Source organism: Chlorocebus sabaeus, chromosome 14 (assembly GCF_047675955.1).
Source record: "Chlorocebus sabaeus isolate Y175 chromosome 14, mChlSab1.0.hap1, whole genome shotgun sequence".
NCBI classification, from domain to species: domain Eukaryota; kingdom Metazoa; phylum Chordata; class Mammalia; order Primates; family Cercopithecidae; genus Chlorocebus; species Chlorocebus sabaeus.
This window is the reverse complement of record NC_132917.1, coordinates 64,361,023-64,379,028: the sequence shown is the minus strand read 5'-3', so window position 1 is coordinate 64,379,028 and position 18,006 is coordinate 64,361,023. Positions and strand designations below refer to the sequence as shown.

Sequence of the window (18,006 nt, the reverse complement as noted above, 5' to 3'; positions counted from 1 at the left end):
TGATCTGCCTGCCTCGGCCTCCCAAAGTGCTGGGATTACAGGCATGAGCCACTGCGCCCGGCCAACAGTGCTGCTTTCTACATCACAAACACCCACCATGAGAGCAACTCACCTCTTAGAGAAAGAAGCATCTACTAAAGGTTATAAAACTTCAACCAAATGCAGTTAGAATTCAATTATCTGAGCCAATAAGAAAGTAAGCAACAATGTCCAACATAACCTACAACTCACAAATTTGGCCTTAAAATATGATCTACGTAACAGCAGATTTACCGCACAAATTAAGTCTCTGCCAGGTGCTATTAATTTTACTTTAATTTGTTTTCTTACCACCCATCAATTAAGAGAAAAAGATGACCTGGAGGCAATGAAGTGACAGAAGGAAACAAAACAATTAACCAAACTTAAAGACAGTCATAAATGATCCACAGATAATAGCACACATGATATTCTTCAGGGAATTATTATAAAACAAACTTTGTATACCTGAAAAATCAAATATAAACACATTCCAAAATAGTGCTCAAGAGTGTATGCGTGTGGAGTGTATACAGGTAATGCCACAAATGGGTCTGCCGATACTAGTAACCCCACAAAAACTATGGAAGGAATTCCATGGTGAACAAATTCCTAGCTGGTTGACCTTTTTAAATGGTGTTTTTACTCGGTTTAAAGTTTTACTTTTTCCTGAGAGGTAGAAAGGCTAAAGGATAAAAGAAAAAAATATATAACATTTATTATTTGCAATGTACCAAATACATCTGGTTAGAAACAACTTGAGAATTGGCCTGTCATATAAAGCAGAATTTTTCACACATTTTTCCCGTGACTCACAGAAGAAATACATTTTACGTGATGACCCAACATACATTAAAAAAAAAAAAAAAAAAATTTCGCCAACCAGCATTTAACCTTACTCTGTATGTACTCTGATTTTTAGTTCTATTTCATTTTTTCTTAAAAGCTGGTCATGACCCTCTAAACTGATTTTACAAACCAGAAATAGGTTTTAATACAAAGTATAAAAAAGTATTCTTTCCCTTTGATCCAATTCCTCTAAATCTAATTATTACTTCCAGCATATGAGAGGAGGGAACAGGGCTTCTTTTAAAACAAAGAATTCCTCCCTGATTCTGGTGCTTACAAAAACAAAATACATCCTTAAATTACATTATTTCAACGAACCAAGTATTTGATAAAATGAAAGTGTTCATTTTCTCTTTACAGAATTTTACATAAAAGTAATAAATGAAAATTACTATTTTTCAAATTCATACTACCTTCAATCTAGGAAGCATGCTACTTTAAGGATAATATTTAAAAAAAATACAAACATAACATAAAACTTGAACACTTTGGCAAATTTTAACGATTTTCACTTTCAGAAAGCATTTAGCAATTGTTCAAGTTTGCAAACATTAACTTTTCTGGGGCAGCATCTACAATGTAAAAGTTCTCTAAAAGATACTATTGGTAGGAGTATATATTGGCTCACGTACCCTATTGCAGTTTAGTAGCATATCAAACATTTTAAGGAGTTCTTCTTTAAATTTTTAATTTTTTAAACTTTTATTTTACGTTCAGGGGTACACGTGCAGGTTTGTTACACAGGTAAATTGTGTGTCATGGGGGTTTGGTGTATAAATTATTTCATCACCTAAGTAATAAGTATAGTACCTGACAGGTAGTTTTTCCATCCTCACCCTCTTCCCTCCTTCCACCTTCAAGTAGGCTCTGGGTGTCTGTTGTTTCCATTCTTTTGACTAAGCAATTTCATCTGCAAAGATGTATTCTACAGATGCATTCATGCAAATATACAAAGATATTTCCACAAAGTATTAATTCCAGTATTGTTTGTTCAATTTTTTTTTTAAAGCAGCTCTGAAACTTAATCTATTAATAAAGAAGTGGGTAAATAAAAAGTGCAGCCATTAAAAAAGAGAAAGCTATATTACTAATAGGCGAAAGTGTCTTAAATACATTTTTAAGTGAAAAAGCATTTCTGAAAAGCATTCTTTTTTTTTTTGAGACAGAGTCTCCTTCTTTTGCCCTGGCTGCAGTGCAGTGGTGCAATCATGGCTCACTGCAGCCTCTGCCTCCTGGGCTAAAGCAATCCTCCCACTTCAGCCACCCAAATAACTGGGACTATAGGTGTACACCACCACGCCCAGCTAATTTTAAAATTTTTTGTAAAGACAGTGTTTTGCCATGTTGCCCAGGCTGGTCTCAACCTCCTGAGCTCAAGCAATTCACTTACCTTGGACTCCCAAAGTGCTGGGATTACAGGTTTGAGCCACCACACCCTGCTGGCAATTCTCTTTTGATTCTCCTTTTATCCTATCCTTTCTCCGTCAATGAATTCTGATTGCCCTGGCTTCTATTTTTTTTTTTTTTTTAAAGCTGGAGTCTTGCTCTGCTCTATCGCCCAGGCTGGAGTACAGTGGCACGATCACTGCAACCTCCGCCTCCTGGGTTCAGGCGATTCTCCCACCTCAACCTCCCAAGCAGTAGCTGGGATTACAGGCGTGTGCTACCACTCCCATCTAATTTTTGTATTTTTTGTATTCACCATGTTGGCCAGGCTGGTCTCAAACTCCTTGACCTCAGGTGATTTGCCCACTTTGGCCTCCATAAGTGCTGGAATTACAGGCATAAGCCACCATGCCCAGCCACTTCCCCATACCTTATCACTGAGAAATCTCATCCCCCTTTTGTTTTTATCTGTTCATAATGCTCAAACCTTATCTACATGTCTGACCTCCTGATGTACCTACCCAAATGCCTTTTTAAAAATCTCTCTACCTGGATGTCTCAGAGACATCCCATATTCCCCAGTTCCAAGACTGAATTCAACCTCTACTCAAAAGGTAAACAGAAACCACTTGTTCCTACACTATATTCTGAATTCTAAGTCTAGAAATCTGAGTGTTACCCCTGACTGCTCCCCCTCTACCACAAATTAAATCAATCAAGTTTCTACCTCCTTAACATCTCTTACTGTATTTGTTTTAACATCCCACAACCTACACCTTGTCAGGGCCTCATTATTTTTGGCCAGGATTACTGCAGTCTGCTTAAAACTCTGTATCTTAGCCAACGTGGCTAAGAGACTCCCTCTTTGTTCCAGCCAGACAAAATTACCTCTGGATCCTCCACTGGCACTGTTACCTCTAAGTTGTCACACATGTCATTTCTTCTAATGTATTGTTCTTATATGTCCAGAGAACCCACTGACTAAGCCTTCAAAATTCTATTCAAGCATGAAGTTTTCTATGAAGTCTGGAGAAGCAAGATCACCTATACTTACTAAGTTACTATGTGATAGGTATTGTGCAAGGTACTTATTTGTGCACCAGTTTATTCATACATTCAGTTTAATCACAAAAACCCATTTTACAGAGGAAGAAACAAGTCACATAATCTGTTCACGGTCCCACAAAGAATAAGTAGGGAAAGTGGGACTCTAACATCAAAACCAGTGTTCTTTTCATTGTATCAAGTTTCCTGTCTGAATTAATCCTCCTTTATATCTATTTCCTATTACATTTAACAAAGCAAATCACATTTGTTTCCATGGTTTTTTCCCCTAATAGGTTTTCAACCTTAGCTTTGTATTAACTTTTTTCTCTAATAGAATGGGTAGACCCAAACATCTATATATTTTTCAAAGTTTTGAAGATGATACTAAATGGGGTAGCTAAGGTTGAGAACCTTTGTGTTAAGTTCCCAGAGTATAGGAATGCCATTGGACTTTATACCTCCAGGGATGACCTAAATGTTTCTAAACTGAACTGCTAAACTCATTGATATAGGTAAATCACTGCAACAGTACTTTTTCCTACAAAAATGTTTTCTCTTATGATTTGGTTGTGTAAATATTTTAAAGTTGTGTTGTACACATTTATCTGAGACTAGCACTAAGAAACTTAACATCTTTAAGATTTCAAAAACGAGTTCACAATATTAAATCTTCAATACTCTTCTTAAAAATGAAACTTGAAAACTTTACTTAAAAGGATCAAAGTTTAAGCACTGTGACAATTTTTGAAACAATACATAAGTATTTGATACAGCTCTAGATACAGGAAATTCCACTTTGGAAATATTACTACTTTCTACTTAGCTAGAAAGCTTATGAAATCATTTGTTTATTCCTTTTTGAAGCTTCACTTATAATTAGTATACAATTTAAATGTTAAGGAATTCTCAGAAAAAAAAAACAAGCTTAAAGAATTAAGTTTCACTTGCAGATGAACACAAAGAAATGCTTATGTGAACAGCAGCACCAACCAAAAACTTCCCTACTTCCAGAAACCAGGGTCACTGCTAATCTGATTAAAATCTGAACTTTTTATTTACATGTAACACTTGCCCTGTGCTTTGTGTAAACTTATGAAACCTAATGAGACAGAAAACTACCATCTGCTGGCCCAGAATCTGAAATATGGAAAAGTAAGAAGTGATGAAGTGATGAATACTCAAATATTCTGTTTGGGCTTTAGGTGAGAGAAAATACAAATTTTTGATACCTGAATCTCTTAGTAATTTTTTTTAGGAATGAAGATATTATCAAAAATAGTAAAAAGTATAAAAAGCATTCAGTATAAAAATAGTTAAATTATCTCTTAACAAGTTCATTGTTTTTTATAAATAGCCACTAAAAACAAAAGCCTTAAGAAAATAAATCAATGCTTCAGATTTTGAGTGTCATTGTAGCAGAAGTATTTTAGCTGCAAATACTCCAGGTCAACATTTTTGCATCCACACAATAAACAAGATGAGAGATGAAAAACCACAGCGAAACTGAAAATACTACAAACCTTAAGCAATCACCAAGAAGAAAACACCAAAAAAACTCACTTGGGAGGGTGGCTAAGGCAGAAACACTATTTATTTCGACCGTTTAAAAAACTGTGGCCTCACTAAAATGTATGCAAATATTAAAAATCCTACTCCTAGGAGTTTTGCTTTGAAAAGTATCACATGTCACTTAAAATGATTTAAAGAATAACAAGTGGCAATTCATTCATCAGGAAGGATCACTTTTACTACCTAAATATAGAATTGTTCATTTTATATAACATAAAAATTGAATCTGTTAGCAATACAGAATTTTTACATTTATTAAGTTTATTGTTAGGTATTTTACCTTTTTCTGTTCATGTAAACGGTAGTCTTCACTTCCACCCTAACTGGCAAGCATTATTTACATAAACAAAAGTTCTTGGTGTTTACATAGTATCCTATCACATCACTAGCAAACTGGGGTAGACTGACTTTTCCTTTCCAAGTCTCATAACAATGGTGATAGGTAGGAATCTAATATTCACCCTTAATTAAGATACTGATTTCTGAGTTGAGGTGTATGTTTTTATTGTATTGTAGAATTATTCAGTAATTCTTATTTTAAGTTGCTTTGTTAAAAAATCACAAATGGGTTTTTAAATGCCTTTTCAATATTTTTGAAGATAATTATATAAGTTTTCCTTAGATTTTTTTTTTTTTTTTTTTTTTTTTGAAACAGGATCTCACTCACTCTGTTGCCCAGGCTGGAGTATAGTGGTGTGATCTCAGCTCAATGCAACCTCGACCTCCTGAGCTCAAGTGATTCTTTCGTTTCAGATTCCCCAGTAGCTGGGACTACAGGTGCATGCCAACATATCCGGCTAATTTTTTATATTTTTTGTAGAGATGGGGTTTTGTCATGTTGCCCAGGCTGGTCTCAAACTCCAGAGCTCAAGGAATCCACCCACTTTGGCCTCTCAAAGTGCTGGGATTACAGGCATGAGCCACCACACCTGGCCTAGATCTATTAATACAGCAAAACAGCAATACCTATTAATAATTGTCTTCAGCTTGTTTGATAGTTAGGAAGCCCAGTTTATTTTCTGCTGCAGGAAAAAGGTAAATGTTTCCAAAGAATCAAATAAGCATTATGTAAGATTATCTACTTAATTACACATATGTCAAACAGTATGTATTTAAACTTATTTGATCTTACTCCTTGCTTTCATTTTTACACAAAATAGGCTGCAAAATAAACCAATTTTCCCATAGGTATTAAACACACTCAAATTAGTAATATAAGTTTATCTAGGTTTCATCCTTACTCAATTTTCCCAAAACAATTTCATCTACCTAAGGCTTTTATTAATAATTACCATATTCTTGGACTCTCAGATTCATCTTTACAGCCTAGCCAAGCCAGCTCTCTGCTTAGACCTCTCCACTTGATTCCACAAAGATCTCAAACTGAGCTTAACAAGAACAGAGCTCAAGCTTTTTCCTTAAAGCTGGTTATGTTCCAGGGCTCTCTAACCCAGTTACCATACCAGAAACTTCAGATCCCCTTTGACAAAGCTCCTTATCCTTTAATATCTGTAACAAATGATTTCACCTCACAAATCCCTCAATTCTGGAATATCTACCTCTTTTCACCTCTGACTCCACTCTGGTCTAAAATGCCATTATCATCTAAACTAATCTCCCTAAGTAGTATTCGATCACGCCCAACCCAAGTAATCTTTTTGAAAGTCAAATCTGATCATGCCAATCCTCTTCTTGTGATAAAGACTAAAAAAAAAAAAGTTAACAAAGACTTTAAACCATTCCTATCTCTCCAGCCTTACTCCTCCTTTCCCCCATTTTCAATGCTCTAGGCTAGGCCTTCTTTCAGTTTTTGAAAGGTAGATAATTAACATTCTCTTGTGCCACAGAGTCTTTGCACTTACAGTCCCAGTGCCTAAGACATTCCCACACATCCTTCAATTTTTAGGTGAGAGATCAATTCCTCAGGTAAGTTTCCTAACACCCTTCCTCAAGTCCTCCTACACATATTTCTTTCAGAGCATAAGAACCATAGTAAGTTACAGTTTGTGATCAAACACTTGTAACTTGAAAAATTACTGTGCAACCCATGTATACTACGGAAAATATATTGAGAGGTTTAAATGTAATTATGTAATTTAAAAAAATCTATGTATTCCTTTCTATAAGAGTGAATTAATCTTATATTTTTTATCTAAATAAAAAGTGTCATTTCTAGAGCAGCGTGGCCAACTGACAATAAAGCCATATATGCAATTAAAAATCTTCTAGTAGCCACATTTAAAAAGAAACAGATGAAATTTTATTTAACCCAAAGTATCTACAATATTATTATTTTAACGTGAGCAATGTAAAAGAGTACTGATATATTTCACATTAGTTTTTAAAATCTGCTATTTTACACTGAAATCACATCTTAATTTGGACTAGTTTCACTTCAAGTGACACATTTGGCTCGTGGCTACTGTGTTAGACAAGACAGTTCTAGAAGACAGTACTGTATTTTTTTATACTGAAATCACTTGCTAACAGGTTACCTTAAAAAGAGCACAGCATTAAGCAAGATTAACCTTATATTAAATAAAGGCATATCTCAGGCTTAAATCATTCAAAAAATTTAAATTATGCAAACATTCCACACTGCTGAAAAGTTTAAATTCAAAATAAAAATTCCTGTAATTTAAAAACTGCATATTACTGATCATCTGAGGAAATGAGAGGGAGATGGGGACTCAACCACTGCTGGTAGGAGTGATTTTATTATAACCTCTTAAAAAGCAACAGGCTCTCCCTCTGACTTAATAACTCTACTTTTAAGACTTGATCCTATGGAAATAATCAACAATAAGGTCAAAGATTTATGTATAAACCTTTTCACCAAGATGCTCTTCTATGACGGTAAAATCTGGAAAAGCCACATTAGTGGGAAACAGCAGAGATAACTTGAAAATGGCATTCTACACAGTCACTAAAAAGCACAGTCTTCTCATTTTTTGTGTTTTTGTTTTGTTTTGTTTTGAGACAAAGTCTCGCTCTGTCACCCAGACTGGAGTGCAGTGGTATGATCTAGGCTTACCGCAATCTTTACCTCCCGGGTTCAAGCAATTCTCCTGCCTCAGCCTCCCGAGTAGCTGAGAAGACAGGTGTCTGCCACCATGCCTGGCTAATTTTTGTATTTTTAGTAGAGACAGGGTTTCACCATGTTGGCCAGGCTGGTCTCAAACTCCTGACCTCAGGTAATCCTCCCACTTCGGCCTCCCAAAGTGCTGGGATTACAGGCATGAGCCACCGTGCCCGGCCAAAAAGCATGTTTTAAGGAAAATTTAGTAACAAGGAGAAATGCTCACAATTTAATAAGTAAAAAATCAATGTAATATGATTCATATGCATGTGTATGACACACTCACATATCCACAGTAAAAATAAAACAGGAAGAAAACCAAAATATTAACAGTTTTCTTTTTGTAGCATGATGACCAGTGATATTTTTCTATTATCCCTCTTAACATGTATTTATTGAGTGTTACTTTGTGCCAGGCATTAAAACAGATGGGTTCCTGCCATCATGGACGCACCCATTTTCTTTCTACTTTTTTTTCCACATTTTCCCAAATTTTCTATAATAAGCACATTTTTTTTTCATAATTTTAATAACTGGAAAAACATAGTATCAAGTAGATAAAGATCTGGGTAAATCAGTTGCAAGGGGACTTTTTTGGGTGAACTGGGGAATAATCTGAATATGGCCTTGACTATTAGTTTAGATGACTAAACCAACTGACTTAAAACAAAAAGGTCTACAAAACACTATGTACAACAAGTCTTCATTTTGGTAAAAAGTACACATACATAAATATGTTAAAATGTGTAGGAAACTATGCATTATTATATACACTGCAACAGTGAGGGATTTTTTGTTTTTTGTTTTTGTTTGTTTTGAGACGGAGTCTCACTCTGTTGCCCAGGCTGGGGTCCAATGGCATGATCTTGGCTCACTGCAACCTCCACCTCTCAGGTTCAAGTGATTCTCCTGTCTCAGCCTCCTGAGTAGCTGGGATTACAGGTGCCCGCCACCATGCCCGGCTAATTTTTCTCTATTTTTAGTAGAGACCGGGTTTCACCATGTTGGGCAGGATGGTCTCCAACTCCAAACCTCAAGTGATATGCCCACCTTGGCCTCCCAACGTGCTGGGATTACAGGCATGAGCCACCGGACGTGCTTGAGGGATTTTTTTAAAAGTATCTTTTTCCAGCCTGGGCAATATAGCAAGGCCCTGTCTCTACAAATAATGAAAACGATTAGCCAGGCATGGTGGTGTGTGCCCATGGTCCCAGCTACTTAAGAGGCTGAGGCAGGAGGACTGCCTGAGCCCAGGAAGTCTGGTCTGCAGTGAGCCATGATCACTTCACTGTACTTCAGCCTAAGTGACACAATGAGACTCTGTCTCAAAAAAAAAAAAAAAAAGTGATTTGTTTTTTTGCTTGTCTATTTTCTATGATGCTCCTGTATGCTTCTGCAATAAGACTACTTAAAAAAATTTAAATACGTATATGCCCACTATTTACTGAGCATCTATTACATACAAAACAGTGGTAGAACTGAGTAAAAGGAGTCTCAACCTTAAAGAAACTTACAACTAATTAAGGAGAATAACACAAGAGAACAGCAAAAATAATGCATATGTTTTTTGCAGAATATAAACATCACTGCAGTAAAATGTGGCTACCAAGATTCTAAGAAAAATATCACACTTGATTGGGAAGAAAAGGAAGGGTAAAAAAAACAAAAAACAAAAAACAAAACAAAAAACAAACTTCATAAGGAGAAAATTTGAAATGGGAAGGATTTAATTGACAGAGGAAATGGTAGTCACTAAAGATAAAGCATGGGGCCCCCGTCAAGGAACAGTAAGACACATAATAAAATATGCTTAGAACACAGGATCTATGAAGGGCACAAGGAGTAAGCTAGAAACACAGGTGGCGAGGGCCTTGAATTTTCAGAAGGGAGTGCCTCTGTAAGCTGAGTTTAAAAATGAGGGAATTATTGCAGGTTCCAATTCAAGAAACTGTCCTACCACTTCCCATCTCTACTGCTACCATCTTGGTTCATGCCACTACCATCTCTTCTTAACTATATCAACATAATTATCTCCTGACTCTGCTTCTATTCTTACATTCCACTCCTATAGTCTATTTTCTATATAGCAGCTAGACAGATCCTTTTACAACATAAATTATCTTACACCTTTACTCAAAAATCCTGCAACGACTATCCCCCATAGTAAAAAGCCTAAGTCATTAGAATTTCTGTAAGGACCCTAAAACACTGCCCCTCTTACCCTCTAACTCTGATCATAATTCGTACTACTCTTCTACTTGTTCACCCTATTCTATTCACCCTGGACTTCTCTGCCACAATTCCTTGACTATTCCAGGCATACTTCCGTCTACCACTCTTCTTATTTGCTTCCCCTTCTTCGGGTTTAAGCCTTCTCTGACTCCACCCTATATAAAACAGCAAGCCCCACCAACCTCCCTTACTACTGGCTCAAAGCAAAAAACTCACTACTCCCTATCCCCCAAAACTGATTCCATTTTTCTGATGATACTTAACATCATCTGACATTTTATTGCTATTTGCTTATTTGTCCCAAACACGTACACAAACGTGTGAGTACATACATATATACACAAAGAAACTGAAGCTGTAGGCAGGCAGATTTTTTTTCTTGTTTGTTGATTTCAGTATCCCCAGCAGCTACAACAGGGCCTGACAAATAGCAGGTGCTCAATAGATACTTGTTTTATGAATGAAAGGAAGAAGATAACATGCATGGTGTCAGCAGATATTTAATCGAAATGGTTTATGGCATACTGTAAATATTTACATAAATAGAACCTACAGTAAATTACCATTTACTGTGTAATTTTCCTATAGGAATTATTCACTAATACAGTGCCTGTAAATTAACCTTTAATTAATTAGCAATCTATCTTTGCAAGGCTTATCTTGAAGTTAGCTATTTGGAACAAGGGTGACAGTGACTGACAACCACAGGATGGAGTCTTAAATCATTATTTTCCTCCTCTTTTCAATTCTCCCAAATCAATAAGCAGTGATTTCCCCACCTTCTTTCTCCCTCCTCACTTAGTTCTGACCTTTTTCTTTTTCTTGGGAATAGTTCTAATCCACAGACCTATGAGCCCCTATGCTAGGAGGGTAAGGCCAGAAATAGAAACTAGGAGTGTGATAAAGGACTGTTAAATGGTTGCCAGCAATAGAGAAGAGCCCAGGCAAGGTAAGTTAACGCAGAGGAATCTGGAGAGGCCAACAATCCTTAATTTAAAAAAAAATTTTTTTTTTTTTTAAACTTAGAAGCTCCTTGTATTTTAAAAGAAAGTCAACAAAAAATAATACTAACTCCTTCCGGGTCCTCTTTCAGCATATACAATGCAGAAAGAAGAGTGAGACTTGATACGTGTTTTAAAGTTAAATACCTAAACTTTTAATGTCTTTTTTTTTTGAGATGGTGTTTTGGTCTTGTTGCCCAGGCTGGAGTGCACTGGCGTGATCTCAGCTCACCGCAACCTCTGCCTCCCGGCTTCAAGCGTTTCTTCTGCCTCGGTCTCCCGAATAGTTGGGATTACAGGCATGTGCCACCACACCCAGCTAATTTTGCATTTTTAGTAGAGAAGGGGTTTCTCCATGCTGGTCAGGCTGGTCTTGAACTCCCAACCTCAGGTGATCTGCCCACCTCAGCCTCCCAAAGTGCTGGGATTACAGGTGTGAGCCACCGCGCCCGGTCTTTAAACTTTTAATTTCATTGTGAAGAATTTCATGCATATACAAACCTTAGGGGCAAAAAGGCCGTAAGGAATGATCAAGTAACCATCACCCAGGTGTGTTAAATCTTAATCTCTTACGAAGCCAACTTCAGATTTTTTTAAGGATGTAAAGATATCTTTGTAAACCCATGGGCCCCTCCTAGATCCTTCATGCCTCTCAAGTTCTCCAGAGGTCACCTTTATTCTGCTTGGTGTTTATCATTCCCATGCACGTTGTTATACTTTTGCTACACACTGCACAAATCACAGACAATATAGTTTTCCATGAGACTATATAAATGGTCTATCAAATGGCTGTGTTACTTACCAGCTGTTTGACCTAAGGCAAGTTACTTAACAGCTCTGTGCCTCAGTTTCCTCTCTGAAAAATGAGGGATAATACTACTTACTACCTTACAGGTTGTGTGGATTAAGTGAGTTAGTACACTGTATATAAAGCATTTAGAAAAGTATCTTGCTCACAGGAAGCAATATGTATGAGCAACATATATATTGCTCATATATGTTAGCAATTATCATATAAAGCTGCGAAAGGACTTGACTATATCTGATATATACACAAACTGATAGAGAAAATGATTACCAAAATGAGATACGTAAAATCCATATAAAGCCAGATTTTCAAAATAGTGTGAAAACTAAAAATACTTACAAAGTTCCGGCTAGAAAGGTTCACTATTCTACTTAAAGAGGAATTGAAAGTGCTAAGAATAAGGGAAAAACCTTTATTTTTTAACCTACAAAGTGTAGGTAACATTAAATTAGAATATAAACATTTTATTTAAATAATTTATGATGATTTAAAAATACTTAAATACTTAGCGGCCTCCTTTTATGAGATTTGGGGGAAGGGTTGGGAGAGAAGGGGCAATCCCTTAATGAGATGCTATTCAAAGACTTTGCCTGCTAAGGAAAGCACTTTAGATTTCACACAAAATAAAACATTATTTGGTACTCAAATTTCATTACATTTCTGAATTAGTTTTTCAAAAACTGTAAGCAGAACAAATGAAAATGTAAAATGATGTTTTATAATGGGATTCACCCAGATTATACAATTTTCATAAAGAAAACTGGATTCTGCAAGACGTATCAATGCTATTATCCTCGTTGTGATATAGGATTATTTATTTAGTCTCTAGGTCAAAAGATCAGCAAACATTAAAACTTAAGTGCCCTACATATTATGTGAAATGTAGTGGTTTTTTTCCAGAAGTTTTTGAAGATTTAGAAATATGTATGTACTTTGAAGATCAACTGATATATCTAATTTGATATACGGAGGAACAACTAGATATAATGAATATCTGCTAGGTGCCATTTGCTGGGCTACATATTTTACACAAGATCTGTCTTTTAATCCATCTGAAATATCTTTATGAACAAAATTTAGGAGACTACTACAGATACTTTGTTTAAACAAATACACCTCTGCAAAGTGTTAAAAATGACTACTAAAAAAGCCAACATTTAAACTGGCAAAGCATATAAAATGTACGTGACTGTGCTAATTATATTAACATAATAATGTTGAAACATTTGTTGTCCCTAGAGTTTAGCATACATTTTAATGTCTAAGAGGTTAACTGAAAGCACAATTAAGTGTAACATCAAAGATAAACTCTGTGTCTCCCCTCCACCAAAGAAAATCCTCGGAATACGAGGTGGAAGGAAGACTTACACCGTAGGAAAAGTTGAAAACCAAAGTTCTACTTTACTTCTCCTAAAGTGAGAACTTTGAAACGGAACCATTACTTCTGTTTCATCCCCCCGCCCAATAAAAAATTTACATGTATGAGTCAGTTCTTCCCTCGGCCCCAACAGAAAAGACTCGGTATAACCAAGCTATAACTTGCACAAAGCAACAAGGAAAAAAAACCTTGCTATCCCCACTACTTTCTTAATAGAGCAAGGACCCTACCACGGCTCACCCCATACTCTGCCTCTGCCCCAAGCAAGACGCAGCACCTGCCAAACCAGGCGCTTAAAGAATAATGGCTCAACTTTTCAAACGCAATCTGGGGAGGAGACGCAGATAATTTCTTGAAGAGTGCAAGAAGACAGCAGAAAAGGTACTCTCAGGAAGGGATGAGTGAGCTTTGGGGCTGTTCCCTCTGCCTGTTGGAGGATTCCAAATTCGCTTGCTTCAGAGACCCTTGGAAGCAGCACTCAGGTCGCGGCCAGCCTCGGGCCTCGGTGAAGGAGGCAGTGTTTACACCTGTCACGAGGGAGGGGGAGGGAGAGCAAGGAAGCCCGAGCAAAGCCCCAAACTTCTGAACAGCTCCCGGGAGAACGCAGCCAGAACGGAGCTTTGGGCAGGTGGAAGCAAAGGGGCAGGGAGAGCCGGCGGTGGCCGGGGAGGGAAGGACTCCCACTTCCCCGGCCGGTGCTCGGGCTGGCGAGGAGGGGGCCGTGCGCTTCGGGCGCCACCAGCGGCGTTCCCGCACTCGCCGCAGAAGAGAGCAGAGCCCAAGCCGGGAGCCCGCAGGCCCGCAGAGCCGGCTCCGTCCTCGCAGCCCCCGGTTCCGCGGCGGGCAGATGCTCCCGGCCCAGGTGAGGGTCCGGCTGCTGGGCCGGGCCCGGTCCCCACACCCTCTTTCCCCGGCGCAGCTAGGGGAGCGGAGCAGCGGCGCTTACCTGGCTCCTTCGGGGCGGCCGCGATGGGCATGGCTCAGGGGCCCGGGGAGGAACTGGCTCCCCGGGGAAGGACCGTCTATTCCGACGCGGAACTGGTGAAAGCGGAAGGCCGGCTGCTCACAGCCCTGTCAGCGCAGCAGCCCCATGGACGCCCACCCGGAGTTTCACCGCTGCCGCGGGACCCCCATCCCACTACCCTCCGCCCTCTTCCGCCGCCGCCGCCTCCACCTCCTCCGCGGAGACCCCCCGCCCACTCCACACACTCTCCCATCATGCAGCGGGGGAACCGCTGCCGCCGACACGTCACTTCCGGGCGCAGGTGGCTAGGTCGGGACCGGGCGCTGGTGGGTGCTGTGGGGTGGGGGAGGACACTCCAGGGGAATTGGTGTCACAGAACGCTTACCCCTGCGCAGGCGCTGTCGTACAGAACGCCGGCCGCCATTTTGGGTGCGGGCAAGCTGCCCTTTCCTTTTACTTCTTTGCGAGTCTTAGAGCTGTAGGGGATAGACGTCTTCCCGCACTCAGGCGCCCGCTGAGGCTGCACTCCTGGCGAGGGACAGGTGCTCCTCTCAGCTGGTTAACGTTCATCTCAGGACCGGGTTAAGTCTCTTGCTCTCCAAATAAAATTGTAAAGGTTTGGAAATATAGAACCCGTTTTACGAAAAACCTGCTAGAGAGCATTCGTCAGCTTGCCCTTTTCGCCCCGAAAAACGACTTTTTCACTCACAGCCTGTCTCTTCCTCTTTTTAAATTTATGCCCACAGAGGAAGAAGCTGGGTATTTAACAAATAAGAGATTGCGATAAATAGAATTTAAGGTGGGAACGCAGCCGCCAAACTGACAAATCGTCTTCGAGACCAAGAAAAAAATAGTAGTCCGGAATTTGGCTAACGGATGGAGAAGGTGGTCGTTTTTCATAGATCCTTCCGGAGAATATCCAGTGAAGCTAAAGAGATCACCATAAACTTCTGCATTCAAACGCATTTCTGGAACAGAGGTCGTAACAGATTTTGTTTCCATCATCAGTCCTGAGCAGTTGATTATTTGCGTTTTTATTACCTTTCCTCCTTTACCATGAATATCTGTTAGAACACCGGCCAGTGTAACCATCAGACTACAGGCTACAGGATTATTATTACTGTCTCGGATGATGAGCCCGGGGTCCTACAAATCATGAGCCCCGCCGGCTCCTCATTCTGCCCATGTTTGCCAAACGTCTGCATCGTAATTTGAATAATTTAAAATAGTTCCGAAACATCAAAGCTCAGCAGTTACGCAAAGAAACAAGAATGGAAAACACCCCCTCAGGCACAGAGAAGTGTCCACCCCTTTGGGTGGAGGAATTATACAAATCAGGAGAAAGATAAGGACAATAGCAGTTCATCACGATTTATCCCGCCTCTGCAACCTTCTAGACAAATTAACTCGGAGCGCTCCAATAGACCCGCATTTGTCTCTTTACTACTCAATCGCTGTAAGATGTACGGAGACTGCATCCCTTTAAATGGGAGTATCAATTGCTTTGTGGTGATGCTGGATTTTGTGTTATTGCTCAGTCACTAAAGTAAGAAAAATCTATATGGCTTGTCAAATTTATGCCTATTGTATTTCGCCCCCTGCTGGTTTAGCTCGTGTGCAAGCTTGAATTTGTGTGTAGAAACTAGAAATTGATTTTAAACGAACACATGCTTTTCATTTTATAGCTCTACTAAACAGAAATATCAAAATAAGAACATATGACTAGACCTTAAAGCAGACCCTACACTAAGAACATGTTTAAGTGAATTTAAACTGCACTCCAGCCTGGGCGACAGAGTGAAACCCTGTCTCAAAAAATAATTAAATGCACACCCCCCATCAGCTTACAATTTTGTAATAGGGAAACTGAGTACCTATTTGGCCAACTAACTTGTAATTGGTAATCTTACATGCAGTTCTGAAGACAGTGCTGTAATACTTATGAAATTTTATTACAAAAGGAAAGTATTTGAGTATTTTTAAGATGATAAATCTGGGGAATATAAAGTCCATTTCATTTGGAGTCAATGATAGTATTGTTTTTACTTACCTTTTAAAAATTATGGCCATAACTGCATTACCTAAGATTTGGCATCAAGAAAAGGAGAAGAAGAAAAAATTGCCAGTTAACATTTGTTGTATTTACTTCTAGTTTTTTTCCTGTGCGTACTTTTTACAAACTTGTAATCATAATTTAAGTAGATTTTGTGTCCCTTTTTTCACCTAATGTTGTGTTGTAGCATTTCCTCCCATCGTTTAATATAAAACTTTAATTTTAATTGGCTGCTTAGTAGTCAATGGAATGGCCACTATATGGATATTTTTTACTATTATAAAATAATACTTAGATGAACATTTTGTGTGTGTGGCTTTGTTCAATTTTAGGATTTTTTTTTTCTCAGTATAAAAGTTAATAAGCCAAAAGGCTATGAATGTTTTGTTGTTAATTTATCATCTCATATTATTTTCCAAGAGACTGCTAATTTAGAATGCCACCAGTAATATAGGAGTGTACTAATTTTACCACCTCCTTACCAACCAGCAGTGAATAATAATTAAGAGGGGAAAAAAGATTGACTAGACTAAAAAGTGAAAACAATTTAATTCATTTTATGTTGTATAAGAAATTAACAGACAAGAACAAAACCTCAGCAATGTGGTGGTGTTCTGGAAAGGCAATATGTGTAGAACCTGGGTCTATGACCAGGTTCTGTTGTCACTATGATTTTGTATAAGTTATTTAACCTCTCTTGAGCTCAGTCTCCTTATATAACAAATGAGAGAATACAGTCAGATCACAGGTTCTCAACCCTTTTAGGACAAATAATGTTTTGGCACATGTATCTCTTTAAGAATATGGTAAAATCTTTGGCTCTTTCTGTAGAAAAACGCTTATATCCATGGACACTCAAATTTCTCATCCTAAAGCTCATACACGGAAAAGGGTCTTTGAACCATAGCTTAAGAAATATGCACCAGATAATCCCCAAGGTCCTTTCTGTATCTAAACATTTATCTAAGATTTTATTTATTTATTTATTTATTTATTTATATTTTTATTTTTTTGAGACAGGTTCTCCTTCCATTGCGCAGGCTGGAGTGCAGTGGTGCCATCACAGCTCACTGAAGACTCAACCTCCTGGGCTCAAGGGATCCTCCTACCTCAGCTTCCCCAGTAGCTGGGCCTACAGGTGCATGTCATCATGCTCAGCTAAGTTTTTTATTTTTTGTAGAGATGGGGTCTCACTATGTTGCCCAGGTTGGTCTCAAACTCTTGGGCTCAAGTAATTCACCCACCCTGGCTTCCCAAAACGCTGGGATTACAGGTATTATCTCACCACTACCTCTTGAAATATGTCCTTCATACAGTTTTATAAAAATAGAGTATTAGGCTGGGCATGGTGGGTGATGCCTGTAATCCCAGCACTTTGGGAGGTCGAGATGGGCAGATCACTTGAGCCCAGGAGTTCAGGACCAGCCTGGGCAACATGGTGAAACTCCATATTTACAAAAAATTAGCCAGGTGAGGTGGCATGCTCCTGTAGTCCCAGCTACTTGGGAGGCTGAGATGGGAGTATCACCTGAGCCCATGAGGTCAAGGAGTTGTGATTGCACCACTGCACTCCAGCCTGGCTGACAGAGCAAGACCCTTTCTCAATAATAATAATGATTATA

General features: G+C 38.7%; 2 protein-coding genes and 1 long non-coding RNA gene across 5 annotated transcripts in view; 2 read left to right on the top strand and 1 right to left on the bottom strand.

Annotated features, from left to right (window-relative positions):
* The window catches only part of AFTPH (aftiphilin), a 69,513-nt gene extending 54,920 nt beyond the window's left edge, over nucleotides 1-14,593 (bottom strand). Inside the window, exon 1 of one of the 3 annotated variants that reach the window (XR_005243369.2) lies at nucleotides 14,314-14,593. The gene's annotated coding sequence lies outside the window, so the exon portion shown is untranslated. The remainder of the gene's footprint in view (nucleotides 1-14,313) is intronic. The other 2 variants (XM_007970446.3, XM_007970445.3) reach the window with 2 other exon arrangements.
* On the top strand, nucleotides 13,027-16,684 carry LOC140713334 (uncharacterized). The gene is made up of 2 exons (XR_012095332.1): nucleotides 13,027-13,748; nucleotides 15,078-16,684. It is a non-coding gene; the product is annotated as an uncharacterized lncRNA (long non-coding RNA).
* LOC119627357 (uncharacterized) lies at nucleotides 13,765-16,684 on the top strand. The gene is made up of 2 exons (XM_073023325.1): nucleotides 13,765-13,768; nucleotides 13,804-16,684. Exons 1-2 carry the CDS (start codon nucleotides 13,765-13,767, stop codon nucleotides 14,811-14,813), a joined length of 1,014 nt encoding a protein of 337 aa, XP_072879426.1. The 3' UTR covers nucleotides 14,814-16,684.
* Nucleotides 16,685-18,006: the final 1,322 nt, after the last annotated feature.